The sequence below is a fragment of the Eptesicus fuscus genome, chromosome 9 (genome assembly GCF_027574615.1).
Source record: "Eptesicus fuscus isolate TK198812 chromosome 9, DD_ASM_mEF_20220401, whole genome shotgun sequence".
Classification (NCBI taxonomy): domain Eukaryota; kingdom Metazoa; phylum Chordata; class Mammalia; order Chiroptera; family Vespertilionidae; genus Eptesicus; species Eptesicus fuscus.
In genome coordinates this window covers 47,318,146-47,340,801 of record NC_072481.1, presented here as the reverse complement: position 1 = coordinate 47,340,801, position 22,656 = coordinate 47,318,146, and the positions used below count along the sequence as shown (strand labels likewise).

The 22,656-nt window shown below is 41.0% G+C and overlaps 1 protein-coding gene and 1 pseudogene across 1 annotated transcript in view; both read right to left on the bottom strand.

Moving 5' to 3' along the window:
* Positions 1 to 364: 364 nt before the first annotated feature.
* SGIP1 (SH3GL interacting endocytic adaptor 1) overlaps positions 365 to 22,656 on the bottom strand; it is a 211,065-nt gene continuing 188,773 nt past the window's right edge. Inside the window, exons 20-25 of the mRNA XM_054720911.1 lie at positions 10,983 to 11,138; positions 8,835 to 8,967; positions 4,506 to 4,708; positions 3,375 to 3,439; positions 2,613 to 2,777; positions 365 to 1,645 (exon numbers count right to left, since the gene is read on the bottom strand). Coding sequence (XP_054576886.1) covers positions 1,623 to 1,645; positions 2,613 to 2,777; positions 3,375 to 3,439; positions 4,506 to 4,708; positions 8,835 to 8,967; positions 10,983 to 11,138 — 745 coding nt within the window. The 3' untranslated portion in view covers positions 365 to 1,622. The remainder of the gene's footprint in view (positions 1,646 to 2,612; positions 2,778 to 3,374; positions 3,440 to 4,505; positions 4,709 to 8,834; positions 8,968 to 10,982; positions 11,139 to 22,656) is intronic.
* LOC103284099 (cytochrome b-c1 complex subunit 2, mitochondrial-like) lies at positions 16,111 to 17,431 on the bottom strand (annotated as a pseudogene).

Below are 22,656 nucleotides of genomic sequence, written 5' to 3'. Positions count from 1 at the left end.
TAGCTAGCACTGATTGAGAAGTACAAATACCAATTTAGAAAGTTCCACTGTAAACAACTGCCAGTCACAATCTCATTTTAAGAGTAAGATTCTAAAATTTAAAGGGGCTCAAGATTCTTTGTCTAATACGAGTAAATGTAAAGTAAAATTTAGCAACTAATGATAAATAAAACAACTTATAACTACAGTTATTTAACAGTATAACCCTGAACACGAATTTGCCTATGTTTAAAATAAGTTCTATGACTTGAAGGAAGACTTGTGTTTTCAGATCAGAACGAAGGAAGATTTTATAACTGGGATCCCTGAAGAAGTGCTTCGCTATTTTGAATCCCCACATCGTGAGGCCCAACTGAGTACTTGAAGTTTTTATTATACCTTGCAACAATAAAATAATAACACATTTTTTATAACTCTTTTTGATTCCCCCCAGAATGACAAAGATTTATAGTTTCATACAATGAATTTTATCTAAAAGGACTTTATTACACAATTATGTGGAGAGAACTTCTTTGATAAAGCTTATTTTTTTCCTTCCCAAATATTATAAACGATTGTGATTAAAATTCTCCTTCTGGATTTAAATAGGGGTCAAACATTTTTTTAATGAGATTTTTGGTCTCAACATTTTGATTCCTATGGATAAAGAGGAAGATACGTGGAACCGTTCTCCATGCTTGGTGGGAGAAACTCTCTGTTTAGAGTAACTGTGCAAAAGTTGCGAACCAGCTCAACTATGGAAAGTCTTGAAGTTTTAAAATCACAACTTTGGTTTTAGTCTGACTGGATTATTCAACAATCTCTACATTTGCTAAGCTGTAGACAGAGGGGAAGTAGTTAAGATGTCAATATCTTCTTTACTCTTGATTATAATTTCATATACTTAAACTTTAAATATGAATTGCTTTCCCTTTTTACACAAGTTATAAAAATAAGAGGCCCTGTTTACACAGTTTGCATTTTTATGAAATTTGCAGTTTGAAAAAAAAGCTTTTTTAAAAAGTGTTAATTAATGCTTTTCTTTGAATATGCTGTAACCTTAGAATTTTTTTTTCTGAAATAGTTTCTGAATTTAACCCACTAAACATTTGAAGATAGAATTTTTTATTTAGCACTAGAATAAAACATACTAAGAACTGAAAAAAAAGTTTTCTTCTGGTTCCACTTAATTTCCTTTGTATGTGGCACCCCCTTTGTGATAGCTATCAATATTATATTTAAATTTTATATATTGACAAAATTCAACCTACCTCTGTAAGCACTGTGCCATCCAACAGTACTACTATTAAATTTACATACCACAGTTTAAATTACATCCATTTCAGGAGTGGTAAAATGCTAAAACTCAAGTGTCTAACTGCTTTACTAGAATGAGTACAATTTACAAATACAATAATTACATTTTAAAACCATAACAATATTACACCTAGAAGTAAATACTGTAGGACTGGTCATCATGGTATTGTGTGAGGGAAATCACTGCTGAAAAGTCGTGGGCATTTCCAGCAGATTTATCCCAAGTGCAGATTTTGATTTGTTTTCATCAAATCAAAACTGAAACCTGTTTCTCATACAACAGTTCTCCATTATAGGAATCTTCCAAATCCTTGCACAAGATTTTATTAGTTGTCTGCCAAGTATTTTCCTGTAAAACAAAATATATACCAACAGGTTACCTACTATATAATAATCAATAATGTGATTATTAAATGGCTAACATTTCTATTCCTCCTACCTTAACCCAAAGAGCCAAATAATGCATATTTGATGGCTGTAATACTAATTATAAGACACATCATGAGTTTTCAATTTTCCACACCAGCTAGTGGCCTTTTCACATTTCCATACATAAACATTTTTCACAAATTTGGGTTTTGCTCAGAATAGGTTGGGAGATTTGTTCCTGGATGTGAGAATCCATCTTATTGTAGGAAGAGTGGACAGACATATAATTACTTTCCAATCTGGGTCATTTCTGAGAGTGAAAGGAGTGTAATTAGTAATTATATCATTATAGCACGTACAAAAACCAGATTTATCCCAACAAATCATTGACAGGTATAGTCACCCCAGTACTGGGAAATCCCCTGCCAACAAATGACCTTGTGTGCCCAAAACCCATCTCACGGTCACATCAGCTCATGGGCAACAAGGTCCGATCTCCGAGGTAGATTCTTTAAGGTTGCTGTTAAAGAGAGAGATGGAGCCTCTTAAATTTCAGCTAAGCCTGACTAGTCTAAAATCTATGAAGACTGGAGAAGAAAAGTTTTCAGGTAAAAAATACATTCAAGGTGAACAACATTTACTTCATTAACCTCAGTGTACACATCTATATAATGGGAATGATTAATTAGTCCCACCTAAGAAACAGAGCCAGAGCCAGAGCCATGATAAGTAGCCAGGGCTTTCCTAATTTCTAATTTTAGTCCACTGTCCTAGTTTTTTCTTCATTCAACAACTGGTTTGTTTTCTAATTGAGATAGGAATTGGGGGTTGGAAGTGGGAAAGAGGAGTAGAAAAAAGATGAGGAAATCACAAACTTTTTCTTTGGAAGGAAGAGTTGCTGAGGCAACATTATTTTTGCAAATGAAACTCACAAGATACACACTTACCTGCAGCAAACCTTTTTTTGATGAGTGAGAATCGATAGCCTGCTCCAACAAGTTCAATGTCACAGCCAGAAAGGGTGCTTCCTTCACTTGTAAACTGCACAACCAATGGGGACGGTTTGCTTGGGCCTTCAGATAACTGAAATCTTGCCAATAAAGAGCCCACACCTATGAAAAGAGTATTATATAATTGTAAGACAACAGTCAACACCACATTCTGGATATGATTTTAGAAACTGTATTCAAAATTAAATACACAAAATCTAACTTATTAGAAAGTAGTATATGTTTCAGGGACAAAATGGTGATGAATAAGATTTATCATTACATATGATGAGTGACTCCTACTGCATGCAGATTCAAGTGTAATTCAGCCAAACAGTATTAAAAAATTTGAAAGTATGCTACTCAGAAGGCAACGTATTCTCCAACCTATGATTGATATCAGAGGAAAGTAAAACATATCTAAACTATCAGGGAGTGTGAGAACTGATACAGAGTGGAAATATGCCTAATTAAGAGCTCTCTTTTTTGTGTGTGCTGAAAATATGGTCTGTTTGATGTGGGGTTTGGGTCAGAAAAGGGGAAGCAGAAGATTTATTGAAGAATTACTTGCTTTTATTGGTTGAAATACATATATATCAAAATGAAGTGACATATTTTGCTTGCTTTTAGTATAAAGTGTATTTTGGTTAATAGTTACCTGATACCTGCAAGTTATTTCAGCCTCAGATATTAAATAAAGTAAGCCTGTGATGACATTACCTCCATTTTCTGACTTCTGAGAAATATCGGGAATTTTCCACAATATTCTTTGTTGTTCAGCATTCCTAAAAATAAAATTGGTAAAAGACTTTTGCATATGCAAGGTTTTTTGTTTAATAGATGCCCTATTTTTTCCAGATAGTGTTAAATTTTTAAAAAAGGATTTTGAAGATTCTAGCTACAATTTAAACATTATCTATCTGTTTATCTATCCACACATAAATTCTCTCCTTTCCTGTTCCTTATTGTAACCGGCTACAACACTGTCGGATAGATATTTAGAGGCCAATAGGGTTAAGTTTTTAAAACACATCTATTGAAAAGATAGATGAGAAGGGTTAGTTCATCAATTCAGGTCATTGACACTGGAGCTTTTATATGACTGACATTCATTTTTCAAAAATGTTCCATTTTCTGCTTTTGACAATCATATGGAAAACCCAGAACATTTTTTCTAGGAGCTGCCATTGCTACTCAGCGCCTATTCAGTCTCTGTTCCCAGAGGCTACAAAGCGAAACCCTCCACTGCTCAGACTCTCTTATGTTTAGGGCCCTGGGTGCAGATTAGACTTGGCCAGCTACATGCACTGCATGAGATCAGGAGAACAGAAGGGAGAGCGAGGCCTTTCTCCTGCCGCTTTCTTGGCTGTTTTCTGCTGCCGGCAACCTAAGATGTGGGGACCTGACCGCAGTGCTCCAGTCCAGCCTGCGGTTTGGTGGGTGTTGAACGGCAGTTAAGGCAGAGCTGGTAGGAGCTTCCTCATCCTTCACCTGAGCGACAGTGGGGGTTCTTGAATTCAGTGGCTGTCCTGGCAGCCTCCTGATGTTCCTTCTTGGTTATGGCCGAGGTGAGCTGCTCCTCTGGCCGGCCGATGCTAGTCTTCCGGGAAACATTCCTGGAGATCCAGCCTAAAGCTTGTTTTTCTAGCACTTCCACCACGTACGTGTGGGCATCTAAATCCCTGTGCTAAACCATTTTCTGCTTAAAATAGTTGCAGTGGTTTCTGTTTCTTTCCCTGAACCTGACACACAGGCCTGCTGTGGTCTGCAGTAGTAAACAAATGCTAAGAAGTCTGGGGTCCCTCTGTCCAGAGGAGCTCTTTGGGGAGGTGGGGGGTTGGGGCTCCTTACCAGACTGCCGGGGGGAGCACGGCCTGGAGCTTGGTTACTCCTCCGTCGATGGGGACCAGGAACTGCACATTGTTGAGGGCCACTGCGGTTGTCATTGCATCCGTATTGTATTTGTAATCTATGCGCAGGTCGGTGCTGGTGGGCTCACACCGCCAGTTCACTGCCAGGTTCAGAGGTGTGGACTGAATGCCCTGGGCGGACACCTTGCCAAATGACAGGATAGAGAATAGTTAAGCCTCCACCATTAATCTGAAACAAGCCAGAAGCTAGGATTATCTCCCATAGGAGTGTTCTTAGATATGAAAACGTCATCATGCTGTTTGTGCTGCTCACAGATAGATGAGCTCTCAGTGAAAATCACCATGAAGGGTGCCATGTGAGGGAGAGCTGGTGCTTTGGGGAAGTTGTTACGGATTGAAAAATAAAACCAATGACTAAACTCTCTAGCACTGTAGAGTTTAGAATACACTTTATGTCAGTTAAGGAGGTGGTAGAGCACTGGTTAGGGGCTGAGGCCCAGGAGTTAGACAGGTCTGGATGTGAGTTCTCGTTGTCAGTTACAAGCTGAGTGATCTTGGACCAGTTACTAAACTTCTCTGTGCCTCAGTTATATCCTCATCTGCCAAATGGGGATGATAACAACAATAATATTTACCCATAGATTTATTGGGCAGATTGAAGATGTTCATGTGAAACACTCAGCAAAGGGCCTGGCACAGAGTCAGTGACCAGTGTTTTAATTATTGTTACCTATTAATATTCTTATCATATTTGCCCTTCACAACAAACCAGTGAGTTAGACAAAGCAGACAATTATTGTTACTCTTCGGATTTGTCAAAATAAGGACTTGGTCCTCTAACTGGAAGTGCAGCATTCAGCTGTCTACTGTCAATTCTAGTTAGAATCAACTGTGAGTCTGACCAAGAAAAAACCAGGTTTGAAGAATCAACTAAAATATATTTTATCTAAAGCCAATAATATCAACTTGAGTTTTAAAGGTCCACAATGAAAAAATTCACAATGTTATTATTCCTTGATCGTTCAATGTGACAATGAACAGCTCTAGGAAATTCTCCTTTTCTAAGTATGCCACATTGCAGGAGCGATTGGGTGGTGTCTGTGCCCTTGCAGTTTGAGTCATGGAGTATGAGTTTTGCTGATTTTGAAAACTATAAACAGCTCTTTATTGACTTCGCAATGTCTGCACATATGGACACCATGGTGGAGTGGCCTGAGGCAGGAGTGGCTGCTGCAGAACCAAGCCCAGAAATGTGTCGTCGTTGTTTTTTAAATAAAATGACAGGCATGGCTTTTGAGGACAATTTCAGTTAGATAATCATTATTATGATTTTTTAAACTTTAAATATTTTTAACAACACAATCCTCTGCAAATGAACTTTTACTTAAAAATCTATCAGTTAAGATAGATCAAAAGCGGCGTTTCTGCACTCTGTCCTCAGCAGTTCCAGCTTCATAGTGGTTCTATTCAGCCAGGTGCTTGTGGCTAAGTGAGGGTGTGTTTTTGATTGTCCTTATTATTGGGGGATGATACTGGTGACCAGAAACTAAACATGCTGCAATTTGAGGGCAATCCCACAAGAAACACTAGTTGTGCCTCCCACCCAATTCCTTGCATAATTGAAAACAACACAATTCAACAAGAGATTTTTCAGAGCACACTTTAACACAGAACAACAGGCCTAGGGCCACTTATATTTTCCAAAGTACTTTGAAATACAGTAAGCTCCTCACACAACCTATAAAATATCTAGGTAGGAATCATTATTATCTTTAATTGCAGATGAGGAAACTGAGGTCCAGGGAGATGAAGTGCCCAAGGTCAGTGGCCAGTAGGAAGGTGACTTAATTCCAGAATTCAGTTTCTTGCCAACGTTATATTTACACTCTAAACTCATATTGCAATAGGTGATTCTATCTATTTTCTAGGTTCACTTAATGACAAATATGAAGAATTTAAAAATCTCACAGGATTTAAAATTTCAAAAAAACAATTTAAATCTGAATTGAAAATGTAGATGCAGGATTTGTGATGAAAGTTCATGAAAAAACAAAACAAAACAAAAAACAGCTACAGTTTTAGTTTTACCCCATTGGGCATAAGAACCATGCATGTGCCCCAGAATTTAACTTCCTATTCAGGGAAAAATTACACTGGAATTTCTTTTTCTTAACTCCTTTAATTTCTCTCAGAATCTTAAAGCAATCACTAAATATGTTTAAATGTTTTGGGAAAAAAGTTAAATGAAAATGCATTTTATATTATCTTTTAATTATAAAAGTGATGAATTTCTGCCATATTATGTGTTTGTTTAATATTATCTATATATATAAAAGCCTAAGCGACCGGTCAACCGGCCGACCGTTTGACCGGCTGGTAGCTGTGATGCACACTGAGCACCAGGGGGCAGATGCTCAACCCAGGAGCAGAATCCACAGGCATGGAAACATGGAACAGACTGATGAATCTCAGAGAGAAAGGAGGAGGGGGAGGGCGGGAAGAGATTAACCAAAGATCTTGTATGCATATTAGAGGCCCGGTGCATGGATTTGTGCACCAGTGGTGGTCCCTCGGCCTGGCCTGTGGGGATGGGGCCGAAACCGGCTCTCTGACATTCCCTGAGGGGTCCTGGATTGCGAGAGGTCACAGGCCAGGCCAAAGGACCCACCAGTGCACGCATCCATGCACTGGACCTCTAGTTGATAATAAGCTTAGATAATCCAATTCTTCCAGAAAAAACAAATCCATTTGAGTTTTTGTAAAATGTACCATCATATATATACTTCACTTTCAATGGTTTCCTTACGATATTATGAGTGCTTTTCAACCTATAGGGTGTATTATAACCACTTGGAGAACTTGAAACAAATACAGATATATGGGTCATACTCTGAACCAATTAAGTCAAAATCTCTTCAAGTTTCAGGGTCCAGCAGATGTCTATGTCTGTATCTGTGTCTGTTTCTATATCTCTATGTCTAGTTCTATATTTACAAATAGATTTTACTATAGATATCTATGTATATTCTATATAATAAAAGCCTAATATGCTAAGTGTCCAGTCATCTGGTTGTCCATTCAACTAATCAAAGCGTAATATGCTAATGATATGCTAAGACCGCTCAACCGCTCACTATGACGTGCACTGACCACCAGGGGGCAGATAGTCGACTGGCTGACCAGTCGCTATGAGATGCACTGACCACCAGGGGGCAGATGCTCAACACAGGAGCTGCCCCCATGGTGGTCATTGCGCTCCCACAGGGGGAGCACTGCTCAGCCAGAAGCCCTGAGCTGGCTCATGGCTGGTAAGCCCAGCGGCAGTGCCAGGAGCCCCTCCCGCCTCCACAGCAGTGCTAAGGATGTCTGACTGTTGGCTTAGGCCTGCTCCCCAGGGGGAACGGGCCTAAACCATCAGTTGGACATCCCCTGAGGGCTCCCGGACTGTGAAAGGGCTCATGCTGGGCTGAGGGACCCCCGCACACACACACACAAATTTCGTGCACCGGGCCTAAAGTCTATATATAATTAGAACAAGTTCAGAACCAGTATTCATTTACAAGTTCCCTGGTGATTATAGAGTTAGGTTTAAGATGCACCAATTTCTAGTAAAATACAATTTTAAAAATAATATTTTTTCCTTATCTTAAGAAAAATAATTTGAACATATTTAATCACAAAAATTAAATTACATTAAAGATAACCTAGGTGATCAAGTGGCTGGGAATTGATAGGGTACTCAGGCTGTATTGAATTCTGGTTTGAAAGCTTATTTACTAAGCCAGTAATAATTTGGGAGGACGGCAATCCTGGACACAAAAAGAAAATTCTTTTATACTATATTGTGTTGTACCAACCAATCTTTTAACATCAAATTATTTCTTACCATGAATTTTACTAGAATTTATTTCATAGGACTACCACATTAGAAAAAAACACCAGAGTACTTACATTTAATAATTTAAAATAAGAGGTTTTAGTATAGTAATGTTCTTAACAAAATACAGTGAACAAGTTTATCAATATTTATAATCTTAACTGATGTAATTTTCTGCAACTTCATTTTGTGGCATGTTTTTCTAATATTTAAATAAAATATTTTACTTGTAAGTTTAAACTAAGAATATGTATGAATATTCTTGTCACTAAGTCTGCAAGTAGTCTTTTAAAATTTCTATTTTCTTATAATTTTAGCTTTTAAATAATATTAAAAGAAATGTTATTTTATTTACTTTTATTTAATGCTAGGTATGTTAGAATATACATTTGTAATGTAAAAACCACACGTTGGCCATATAAATAGGCTTACCTGATATTTAAGCATGTCCACATTATAATATGTAGCCTGGGGTTTTTGTTCAGACACTTTCTTTAGGTGAGTCATCAAATTTGGCATGTTTACCCAGAATTCCTTGCTATTGGCATCACTTTGGGTATTATCGCTATTCAATTGGGAAGAAAAAAAATGATTATTATCTTGACACAAAGAATCATCTTAGCAAACTGCAGTCTGATTTCTACATCCATCTTTGACAATTTGTAGATTATATTACTAACAGTAGTATGGTTTCAAGTCAATTGCAGTTCTAAATGGTATTAAGTTAATAGATTAATACCCATAGGGAGGCATTATTGTAGTTTTATAAATCTCAGTGAGTACCCAGTAGTATTAACCAATCATAATGATAATTGGTTGCTTTAAAGAGTGAATTATTTATTAATCCAAACGTAATAGCTCTTCCTACATCACCAGTTTCCTCTGACTTAGTCAGTTAATGCAATCAAATAGCTGAATTCATTGATTTTTTTGTTTTGTATTGACTTAAACAGTAGTATCTCAGAAATCACTGAGTTAAATATTTGGCCAAATGTCTTTGTCGCCAACTGTGGCAAAAAATGGTGATAGTAAAATTACCATGCTACCTTTTTAGCATTCACAATATATCACCTAAGAGGATCTAAGTCATAAAAAAAGTCACTTTTCTTACAAGATGACCCTGTAATTTAAATGATAATTACCATGGTAGTTACACTAGATAAGCACAGTCTTGATGAACTGAGGAGTTTTGTACTCTTATGAGAAGCATTAGCTTTGCTCAGGTGCCTGCCCACAGGTGACCCATCTGCTATATCTTGAAAATGCTCTTTTCAATGACAAAAATGTCACATAAGAGTGTGAAAAGCATTTGCTTACTTCCCACATAATGAGGAAACTGAGAACCCAAGTGATTCAGAAACTGGACATACAACTCAAGTTTAATGACATTTCACTTTCAGAATATTCTAAGCCAAACAGTAGATGTAATTTTTTGAGCACCTATTATGTGCTAGGCACTCTGTTAGATACCTTAGAAACATTTCATTAAAATCTATCTGTAAAGGAAGAATTATCTTCCTTTTTAAGGATGAGCAAAAGAGAAAATTAGAGACTAAGAAGACAGAAGAGTGGCAGTGATAATGTTATAAAGGCAGGTCACAAGTAAGCTGCCAGAAGTCTAACAAATCAGAACAGCTCTGTCAAAAAAACATCAGAGCCTTGAAACTGCTACTGTTCTGTTTAGAGGGAGTAGTTTGGCGGCGGGGGTGGGGTGGGGGGGTTGGGGGGGTGGGGGTGGAAGAGAGGTGGGGATGGGGGAGGGGAAGCCAAGTCTCAGCATAATCTATGTGGTTCTGCTGGGCGCTGGTCTAGGCTGTTGAGGACCCAGTAAAGCTATATAACTCGGGGCATGTAGGAAGAGAATCCTGGCCTCCGAGACTTTGCCTCTAATCAATCGAGGTAAAGATGCTGATTCAGGCTGTTTAAAGTTTTATTATCTAAAAACATCCAAGTTACCTAGAGCTTCCAGAGCTATAGCTACACAGCAAGGCAGGAGATAGTAATGGAGGGTCAGCGAAATTAAGTAATTTGCTTAAATTGGAATAGCTAATAGGTATGAGAGTCAGGATTCCAGCCCAGGTCAGTGTTATTGTAGGTCATACTTTCACACTATACTAAACAGAGGCACTTGATGTCAATGTAATTATGTTTCACAGAAAAGATTTTCATGTTCATGTGAAGAGTAACGCACAATTCAAATATCGTTTGACTTTAAAGATGCGAATATAATAACATTTTATTCCTTTTATTGGATTCATTTTCCACCATCCTTATCCATTGTCTACTGATGATAAGTAAAACGGAAAATAAATAGTCACTAATAAGAGATTTTATTACTCTAAATCTCTCCCCAGCAACTTGAGATAGTAGGCCATTAAAATACATATGTGCACAGATGCACAGTCAATCACAAAACATCTGGGCAGCTGTAAAAGTTCTGAGTTTGAATCTACACACATATCTGAGCAGCAGTAATTGCTTTAAGGTGTTACTCCCTTGCTAAAGTTTATCCCTCCCTTATCTGAGAATGAAGTGCTAAGCTACACACATCTCTAAAACAATTGTGCAAAATATATTTACCAGCAGAGAAGTTGGGGATTTGGCAGGACGTGTTCTAACCTGCTGAAATTTATCACCCGGAAAGTCAGGGCAGCTGGCGATGGGTTGTTGGCAAAGTGTCTGGTGATGCCGGCAGGGAAGGACAACACCATTTCTCCAGTAATCTTCACGATACATCTGGCATATCAAAACACATGAGAGGAAAGAGAGGAAGCACAGATCAGTATGCTGTGAATCAAAACAGTTGTGAAAAAGAACAGATTTATGCAACAGATGAAAGGTAAGCTCTTGTAACTCCACTCTCAATATAAATCTTTTCTAAGACTCAATGGTTTGTTTTAACACTTATGCAAAAAAGAGAGTGGCTATTCCACTGAATGTCTTTTTAAACTGGAAGAAGAAAAGTGCAGCTTTTCTTTTGTAGAAAAATCTACATGTTCCCCTCACAAATAGAATCATCTATTTTGGTGGTTCTCTCTCTTTGATTTCTGAAGTTTTGACAGCATATTCAAAGATATTAAATTGCACTATGCTATTACATTATTCACTGGGACTTATTTTAGTTCTCTGAGGGACATGATTGATGCATTGAGCATGTTCTTTCATGTACCCTTGAGGTAAACTTAAGCTTCTGACTTAACGAATCTGCATTCCATTAACTTATCTACTTGGTTGAAATTGTTACATCAGTTAACATATAAGTTCACACAGTAGGATGATAATTTGCAAGGAAGAATAATTCTTTTTTTAAAGGCCTTTATTGAGATATAATTGACATATTATATATAAAATAGTGGCCTGGTGCACAAAATTCGTGCATGGGGGGGGGGATTCCCTCAGCCCAGCCTGCACCCTCTCCAATCGGACATCCCTCTCGTAATCTGGGACCACTGGCTCCTAACCGCTCACCTGCCTGCCAGCCTGATTGCCCCTAACCTCTCTGGCTGCCTGCTGATAGCCCCTAACTGCCCTACCCTGCCGACCTGATCTCACCCCCAACTGCCCTCCCCTGCTGGCCTGATAATCCCTAATTGCCTCTGCCTTGGCCCCCACCACCATGGCTTTGTCTGGAAGGGAGTCGGACATCTGGAAGATGGCCAGTTGACCTGGTCTAATTAGCATATTACCCTTTTATTAGTAAGATTATTAGCATAGACTAGAGGCCCGGTGCACAAAATTCGTACACAGAGTGGGGGTGTCCCTCAGCCCAGCCTGCACCCTCTCCAATCTGGGACCCTTTGAGGGATGTCCTAATGGGCAGTCAGACATCCCTTTCACAATCCAGGACTGCTGGCTCTGAACTGCCCTCCCCTGCAGGCCTGGTCTCCCCCAACTGTCCTCCCCTGCAGTCCTGGTCTCCTCCCAACTGCCCTCCCCTGCAGTCCTTGTCCCTCCCAACTGCCCTCCACTGCAGGCCTGGTCCCTCCCAACTGCTCTCCCCTGCAGGCCTGGTCCCTCCCAACTGCCCTCCCCTGCAGGCCCAGTCACCCCTAACTGCCCTCCCTGCTGACCCGATTGCCCACAACTGCCCTCCCCTGCAGGCCTGGTCCCCCCCAACTGCCCTCCCTTGCTGGCCTGGTCTCCTCCAAATGCCCTCCTCTGCTGGCCTGGTCACCCCTAACTTCCCACAACTGCCCTCCCCTGCAGGCCATCTTGTGTCCACATGGGGGCAGCCATCTTTGACCACATGGGGGTGGCCATCTTGTGCCTTGGTGAGATGGTCAATTTGCATATTACTCTTTTATTAGATAGGATAGATTATATAGGATAGGATTGCTTAAATGGGTGGGGGAAGCCTTTTTCAGCAGGAGGAGATGCTCTTTGCAAACAAAAATACATAATCTCTATATCTGGACTGATAGCCAGCCATACGCACTATACTGCCAAACCGGTCATTAAAAAATTGAATCGCTTTCTTACACCTTTCACCAAACAGCTGTTGCCCTTAAAACCCTTCCTCAGCCCCCACTTTAGGTTCTGCCTTCGCAGTTCTGACTGGTCAGTTTCTATGCCAGTCAGCATCAGAAGCTCCACCTTCTAGGCAGCCACTGGCTCCTCACAGTTCACCCAGATTTGGTTCTGACTGGTTGGTTTCTATGCCAGTCAGTGTCAAAAGCTCCGCTTGCTAGGCCTTGTTCCCCCACAACTGCCCTCCCCTGCAGGTCTGGTCCTTTGTCTGGAAGGAAGTCGGACGTCCAGAAGATGGCCTTCCCTTCATAGGGAAATGAAAGTAAAGCAACAGTGAGATACCACTGATCACCCATTAGAATCACAGAAATCAAAAAAGACAGACCCTAGCCAGTGTTGGTAAGCATCTGTAGAACTGAAACTCATATAAACAGTCATTGGCTCCTCACAGTTCACCCAGATTTGGTTTTGATTGGTCAGTTTCTATGCCAGTCAGCATCTCCGGGCCTATCTCCGGGCCGGATCAGAGAGGCAGGGATGATCAACAGCCACCCCAGGCTGCTGGTGAGTGGGCTGAACTGCTGATCTTTCAGAGAGAGATTGGCGTGGCTGCTAGCGAGGCTCGGAGAGAGAGAGAAGCAGGGTAAGATCCTGCTTCTCTCTCTCTCTCCGGGCCTTGCCAGCAGCCACGGTAGCCACTGATCAGCCCCGCCTCTCTCCCCAAAAGGTCAGCAGTTCAGCCCACTTGCCAGTCCCTGCCCACCAGAGCGTGCTGCGCGCTCAGCCTGGCATTCGGTCGAGCCTTCGGTCATTACGGACCCTGGGTTTTTATATATTAGGATGACACATCTATGTATCTATATATATGTCTAGGTAGGTAGGTAGGTAGGTAGATAGGTAGATAGATAGATAGATAGATAGATAGATAGATAGAGATATGAAGAGGTAACATGCAAATTAGGCCAGGACTCCATAACGGGTCACAACCAGACAGGAGGAGGTTGCGTGCGCAGGTGAGGCCCAGAGCGGAGATGGAGACAGAGGAGGCGGGCCTTCCCAAGCTGGCGTGGCGGCTTGGGTGGCCCCGGAGCAGACACAGGCAGAGGGGCCGGGGGACACTGCGAGTCAGGTGTGGGTCCCGGCCCCCGCAGCACCGGTCTGGCCTCCCGTAGCGCTGGTCCAGCCTGACTCCCATGGCAGCCGGTGCTGTGCGAGTCAAGCTTGGGTCCCGGCCCCCTGTGGGGTGCCTCCTCACGCAATTTTATGGTATAATATTCCATAACTTTTGTCATAGTATATACCCATGAAACCCTCACACATTCAAGATAATGAACATATCCAACATCCCTACATATTTCCTCATGAGTCTCTGTATCCCTCTTTCCTGCCCTTCTCCATCCTTCCACTCCTTGTCCTTAGGCAGTTGCTAATAAGCTTTCCACCACTATACACTAGTTTGCACTTTCTAGAATTTTATATAAACTTAACCTTTTGCACTCGGATGTCGAGTGTGACTCAACATGGTTAGCATCGGTAGCAGCTCTTTTTATACTCTTTGAATGTATCAATAATTTGAAATATAAAAAAATCCAAATAAGTAAGTTTGTATGAAAAGAAACTCCAGTTTTTTATTCTACTGCCGCGCTTTGTAAAATCTGGGGTATTTAAAAAATTAAATCCCAAGTAGAATAAAGGAATCGAGAAAAAAGCAAGTGAGTGCAAAGGGTTAATCAGAAAGATTTTTTGGGGTCTGGCTTCTTCCACTCAGCATAATTATTTTGAGTGTCATTCATGTGGTGTGACCATCAACAGTTCATGACTTATAATTGCTGGGTAACATATCATGTACCATAGGGTTTTTAAAAAAATAAATTCACCTTTAAATATTTGAGTTCTTTCCAGTTTTGTCCTATTACAAATAAAGCTGTGATGAGTATGTGTGAGTCACTGAATGGATATCTGCTCTCATTTCTCTTGGATATATACACAGGAGTGGAATCACTGGATCACATGGCAGGTGCACCTTCAACTTTTTTAAAAACTGCCAAACTGTTTTCTAACATAGAAAATACAGCTGTATATGAGTTTCAGTTCTACAGATGCTTACCAACACTGGCTAGGGTCTGTCTTTTTGATTTCTGCAATTCTAATGGGTGATCAGTGGTATCTCACTGTTGCTTTACTTTCATTTCCCTAATGTCCAATGAACTTAATCATCTTTTCATGTGCTTTTTTGTTATCAGTTAACTACTTTGGTGAAGTACCTGCTGAAATTTTCTGCCAAGTTTTTAATTTGAATTTTCTGTTCTTTTATAAGTTCTTTATACATTCTGGATACAAATAACTTATCAGATACATGCTTTGCAAAGATTCCTCCACTCCCCTCTCTTCCCCCGCCCCCATTTGTGGCTTGTTTTCTTATTCTTTCTCTTAAGAGTACCTTTGAAAATAAGTTTTAATTTGTCAATTTATTTTTTTTATAGGTTGTAGCTAATAAATTTACTCTTTGAGGGTTCTATCTTTTCCAAGTCACAGAAATATTCCCCATATTTTCTTCTAGAAATTTCTTATTTTTACATTTAGCTTTATAATATACTAGAGGCCCGGTGCATGAAATTTGTGCACTGTGGGGGCGGGGGGTGTCCCTCAGCCCAGCCTGCACCCTCTCCAATCTGGGATCCCTTGAAGGATGTCCGACTGCCTGTTTAGGCCTGATACCAGTGGATCGGGCCTAAACGGGCAGTCAGACATCCCTCTCATAATCCGGGACTGCTGGCTCCTAATCACTTGCTTGCCTGGCTGCCTGATTGCCCCCTAACTGCTCCCCTGCCGGCCCGATCATCCCCAACTGCCCTCCCCTGCAGGCCTGGTTGCCCCCAACTCCCCTCCCCTGCCAGCTATCTTGTGACAACATGGGGGTGGCCATCTTGTGACAATGTGGTGGCAGCCATCTTGTGACATGAGGGTCAATTTGCATATTACCTCTTTATTATATAGGATATTTCAGTCAATTTTTGTATAAGATGTGAGGTATGGATTCAGGTTCACTCTTTTTTTTAAAACTTAGAATATTTCATTGACTTTAGGTCAGCAGGGAACAATCACCTGCATTTATACTTTTTAAGATATTTCACCTCATTGAAAACCAAGACAAATGTTACATTATAGATGTGGGACTTTCATGTGTTTGCTGCTCTGGGTTGAGAAAATGTCCAGCTCTTTCCTACAATGTGTTTCAGGTTTACAGCTCATCAACAAAAGGTGCATGCTCCAAATTTCCACTTGCTGCCATTGACTTCTGGCCAGAAATAAACTTCTTTGTAGTATTTATAACATCAGCGTCAGCTATTGAGTCAATCTGCTGAAGGTCTGTTAGTGGTGGCACGTACGAGCCAGCAACGAGAGCCTGAGACCCGACTTCATCCAGGAAACCTTCAGAAGACTCCACTGACATTAGGTACCCAGCTTTCAGCCTGTTCTTGGCAGCCTGGACATCTGTACTGGAAAGGTTTCCTTGAGCAATTGCTTTGACTTGGTTGTAGGCGGCCTTGATAACATCTCCAGCAGCTGCAGCCTGCGAGATAGTATAAATCCCAAAGAGTCCAGAATCCAAGTAACTGGCATTAAAAGCAAAAATATCAAATGGCTGAATCCCCTTTGCAACAGCTTGGTACAGAGGGCTGGTGGCATTGCTGCCCCGCATGACATGAGGACATGCTGGAGAACATTAAATGCATTGGCTTCTGCACTTCCTGTGGCAGCACTTTCTACTGCAAAGTCTGCATGAACAAGACTGTCTCCATTCTGCTCTCGAATCTCACCTCCATGTATCTGACCTTTGCACCTGATAAACCAAGCCCACCCCTCATGTTCAGAAACCATTCAGCAATTTGCTTCAGAACAGGATGACTCACACCAAGTCCAACCAAAGCCATTCTTGCACTTGTAAAATGGTTCTGAACATAGTGATATAACTCATCTGGTGTCACTTTTCCAATCCTATAATCTAGACAACACAAGGAATTAGCCAAGGCATTTCGGTAAGCTGCAGCATGCAGATTTTCAATAAGAGCCTGTGTGTTCTGAAGAGCCACAGCTTTGTCAATCCTCAGCTGGGAATGAAGGGCAGCCACCTCCTGACGACAAAATTCAGGTGCTGTGGTGACATTGAGCAGGAACTCCATTAGAATTTCCATGTCATCCCGCAGGCATTCCACAGTGTAGGTCATGTTTTCCCTTACTGAAGTCACACTTAATTTACCACCAATTGCTTCAGTTCCACGGGTTATCTGAAAAGATGATGCTCTTTTCGTAGTCAGACTGGGTGCACGACGAAGCAAATGAGAGGTTCCTCAGTTGTTAAGTCCTCGTACCTACTGCCTGTTTAATGAACAAACCAATTCTTGATGCATAGTTTTCCAGAGATGCAATCACTAAACCATTTGGTAATTTGGTAAAGTCGAGGTCCTGGGGATGTGCAGGGGCAGTCATGCCTTCACTTTGGGAGCAACTTTGAGGGAATAAAATCTCTTGAAGGACTTGGCTCTGCTTAGCAGTTTCATAGCCCCAAATTCCTCTGACCAACTGTCACTGCGGCTGAAAGGCGAGAAACATGGTGGCTGACCCAGGTTCACTTTAGTATGTGGCTGTGGATGTCTAGTTGTTCTAGCACCATCTGCTCAGAAAAGACAGTTCTTTCTTCACTGAATTTCTCCAGTTGGCAATTTTGTTGACGTTCAGTTGTCCCTATATGTGTAGACCTATTTCTGGATTCTCTATTCTGTTCCATTGATCTATTTTGTCTGCCTTTATACCAATACTACACTGTCTTTATACTATGGCTTTATTATAGACATCAAGTAGTGTTAGTCCACCAAATTTATGCTTCTTTTTCAGAGTTTGGCTATTGTAGGTCCTTTGCATTTCCATATGAAATTCAGAATTACTGTGTCAACTTCCACATAAAATCAATGTAAATCCAATTCACCCTTTACTGCTGCTCTGAAAAAAAATTATAATGGGCCCTTTACATGTTTTTTCTCTGCCAACAGGCACCATGTTAAGCTTTGTCATTAGAGGGCGCTGGAAAGACATGGCAGGAAGACGGGATTTTCCTCCTGGTTCCAGTGTGCTTGCGAGGCGGGCTCCTGCAGGATACAGGGCCTATCTAGTGCCAGGTGCCTGCAGTGCATGTGTTTCCCTCCAGGCCTGGGTATTGCAGCCCATGGGGCTTTGCTAGTGCCTCGTGGCACAGCAGCTTCCCTAGCATCTGACTCCTGTAGTGCATGTAGCTGGGCTGCCCCAGTGCCCAGATCCTGCAATGCAGTGGGTCTTTCAGCTCCAGGCTCCTGCCATGTATGCCCCTTCTCCACAGCCAGCTCCTGCGGCGCACAGTGGCCGGCAATATCTACTGGCCACTAGCTTCTGCGGACACCCGCTCAGTCAGCTCTGCAGTGGAGTGTGCCTCGGTGACACACTTCCCCATGAACAGCTGGGAATTGGCAGGGCTCTACCCAGGCCATGGCCTGGACACCCTAGAGAGGTAAGCTAGGCAATCACATGGCACCCCTACCCTCTCCAGGGTAACTGTCCTTTGCAAATCAATGTTTCACATATTTTGTGTGCTTTCAAGGTATTTTTGAGGTATTTTCGAGTGGAAGCGTAAATCAGTCCCTGTTACCCCACCTTGGCCAGAAGCAGAAATCTCAAAAGGGTTATTCTTCTTTGGGAAAGAGTAAATATTTAAAATGAGTGAACTTTTTTATGACTTCCCCATACATCTGGACAACTGAACCTGGTAGCAGTTCTACAACTTTAAGTTTAGGAATATACTTTCTAGGGAAATTGAGGTCAACAAATGAAAATGTTGCTCACGTTTGAATCTAGGAAACTCTATTTGCCCCATCATCACCCTGTGTACTGTGTAACTGAGCTTGATGAGATACACGGGGCTCAGGTGAGACAGTCCTGGGTCCACATTCAAAATAGCTTATGTGAAGAATTGTTACAGGCTTGTATGCATAAGGCAGGTGAGCTCTCTTGGTTTGCCATATGCTACCCTCTCCCCTCAGATACTGTCATGCATCACTCTGCGCGTCTCTGAATGAGAATTTTGCCCCTCCATCCATCTCTTCTGAAGAATATTGTTGAGCGCAAGTTTGGGTGCCCACTCTGCTGCCTCCCTTCTCTATCTCTTAGGTCCATAAGCCTTGCTTAATTTAATGGTGCTAAACTGGTGCTGAGCCTGCACTTCCTCTCATGCTGAGTCTCCCCTTGATGTCTTACAATATCCGAACAGGCAGAATATCATTTGATAAATCTAGGAGAAAACAGTAATTAGAGCACTCGGTAAATTAGACTGCGATGCGTACCATCACTCAGCATATTGTTGTTAGCAGCGGTGGTTCCAATGCTTTTTAATTGGTAGGAAAACTGCTCAGTTTCTTTTCCAGGTTGCTGAAAATGAGATCTAAGTGGTGGCTTGGTGGGGGATAAAGTTGCTCTTTGAAAACAAGTCAGCAAGGGGAGGAGGTGGTGTTTCTTAAATCAGTAAACATCTATTGATTCCTCACTGTGTAAGTTTATTTTTTTGAGTGGGGAGGCAATTAAAATGTGAGCAAAACAGCCTCTGCCTTCAAAGGGGCTTACAGTGTACAGTGAGCAATGCCAGTCTTCAGTACAAGGCAATATAAGGACACCAAGTCTCCTCACTTACATTTCTGAACTGCATCTCAAGTGTCAGAGTCAGACTTTTGCTGACTTAATAATCCATCCAATGTCAAAGTTGATCTGAAATTTTCTATGTAAAAATTAATATTCTCAATATTCACTAAAGGAAAATCTTTAACTTTAATGATTGTTCCTATCAGCATACAACGTGACTATATTTCATGTGAATGTGAGTTATGGAAATCTAAAATACTGCAATATGGAAATATTAGCAAACTTACTTTATGAATACACTTTGAAATCATGTGAGTCCTTACAAAGGAAACATCTGAGAAGAATGGCAAAAGTTCAAAGTCTACTGGCCACGTGACTTATAAACTGGGTCCTCCCATAGGCAGCACCGTGTTAGCCGGTCAACAGAAACGTTGGTCAGTTTTGGCCAGTGACTGTGTGGATTTGATTCATGTGAGGTCATCAGAAATGCATCCTTATTAAATGACTTCTCTGCACTGGCCTGATAACTAAGCCCACGGTCTTCTTTTCAAACGAACATACCTCTGTGCACAAGCAGCTTCTCTTCCTTATAATCCCCTTCCATTGGCTTAGGTACTAGGTCAGTGGTCGGCAGACCGCGGCTCGCGAGCCACACGAGGCTCTTTGGCCCCTTGGGTGTGGCTCTTCCACAAAATATCACGTGCAGGCGTGCACGTACAGTGCGATTGAAACTTCGTGGCCCATATGCAGAAGTCGATTTTTGGCTCTCAAAAGAAATTTCAATCGTTGTACTGTTGATATTTGGCTCTGTTGACTAATGAGTTTGCCGACCACTGTACTAGGCCAACTCCTTTTCATATTTCAAGACTCAGTTCAAAAGCAGGCCCTTCTGAAGCCTTCCTTAACATCCTTCCCATTTAACCTTTCTTAAATTTTCCTTTCTCTAGTTTCCATGGACATATGTACATATATTTTGGAAAATTTCGTTGTTTCTTGCACATATCTTATCTACTATTGTGAAGGCAAGTAGTATGTCTTAGGTTCTGGGAAGGCAAAGGTGCATAACACAGAACCTAGTGCAGAGTACATTTCACAGTTATGCACCGGGTGCCTATTCAATGTCCCCAACATAATGTAATGCACTAGAATGAACAGTGAAAAACAGGACAAATGTGGTCCTTGCCCAGGCCTCCAGATTAAACAGGGAGACAAACACTTGAATAAATAACTGAAGCATGATGATAAGGGATGGACTGAATATAGCTGAGAAACCCAAGTTTTTCTAGGGGATTAGAGAATTAATCCCTAGTACCAGGCTTGTTCAAATAGGAGGTAATAATGGGATTTTATGTGGAAGTTGACACAGCCAGCAGCAAAAATCAAGGAGTTCTGTGCCTACCAGCTATTGAGAAAGACTCAGATGGCAGAATACCTGTCACAGGTGTTCTGAATACTCAGGGAAAAAGTGTAACTCTATTTGAATGGATTGTATATCATGGGGAGAGGAAGGAAGGAGGAGGATAAAACCAAACACAGCACCACATAGGGAATGATGCAGAAAAGAAATGTGGACTTGATTTTGGCTGTGGTTCCCTCTCATCCTGAATCAGAGCCTTCTCCATGTGTTCAGACCGTACATTGGAAACAGAAATCTATTACTTTCATTGTTTTTTACAATCCATTATGATATACAATCCATTCAAATAGAGTTACACTTTTTCCCTGAGTATTCAGAACACCTGTGACAGGTATTCTGCCATCTGAGTCTTTCTCAATAGCTGGTAGGCACAGAACTCCTTGATTTTTGCTGCTGGCTGTGTCAACTTCCACATAAAATCCCATTATTACCTCCTATTGTAAAAAACAATGAAAGTAATAGATTTCTGTTTCCAATGTACGGTCTGAACACATGGAGAAGGCTCTGATTCAGGATGAGAGGGAACCACAGCCAAAATCAAGTCCACATTTCTTTTCTGCATCATTCCCTATGTGGTGCTGTGTTTGGTTTTATCCTCCTCCTTCCTTCCTCTCCCCATGATCAAACTTTTGAACTTGAGTTGCTTCCTTGAAAGTGAGTAACACAGAGAAAGCAATGAAAATGACTTACTGCCTGGAGAAGAAATTAAATTTAAAAGAACACTACTTCATGACCTGTTCATAAATTTTAGATCTCATAATTTTAATGAAATAATCCGTATCTCCTATCTACCAATATATAGTATATTCTGCAACTATTTATGGCAGTATAATTAAAAACAGCTCAATACGTGCAGTCATCCACAAGTCAATGGCTCAGTTCATATCCAAAGGCATAGGAAAAGCAGTAAATATTAATTTGGCTCGACTGCTTTTATGGGTTTCAATATATGAATTGGGGCATGGAGGCAGGGGAATGTAAACATTCAGTGTATAGCACCCAGATTTATCCCTTGTAGTATATATAGAACTTGAACTCAGGGTACTTCCTTGCTCTAACAGTTCAAACTCAGACCTCTGTATGAGGTAGCTTTTAATTTCTATTTTCTATTGATATGAGGATGTAACAAATGAACTTCCTGCTTTGAAGATGAAAAAGAAAGGACCTGAGATAAACCAGAGTGCTATAGACTGAAATCTAATCCCCAATGTGATGGCATTTGGAGGTGGTCCTTTGGGAGGTAATTAGGACATGAGGGTAGAGCCCTCATAAATGAGGTTAGTGGCCTTATGAAAGAAAGAGACCCCACAGAGCTCCCTTGTTCCTGCCACAATGTGAGGTTACATGGGAAAAGGTTGTCTATGAATCTGGAAGCCAGATCTCATTGGACACTCAAATCTGCCAGCTCCTTGAACTTTGACTTCCTAACTTCCAGAACTATGAGAAATAAACTACCTACTCTATGGTATTCTGTTTTAGCAGCCCAATTGGACTAAGATACCACAGTCCACAGTGTTTGCTTCTCTACAATACTCTGGGCTTAGAATAAAACCTAGATATTTAAAAAGACATGACAATAGAGTGGTTGATAGATCCCAGAGGTTGGGTAGGACACCAAAAGGTGGAATTACTAATTATATTACTTTCCCAGTGTAGTAGTGTTACACCTAGACTTATAAAAATGAGTGTTTCTGAAGTGTAAAGAAA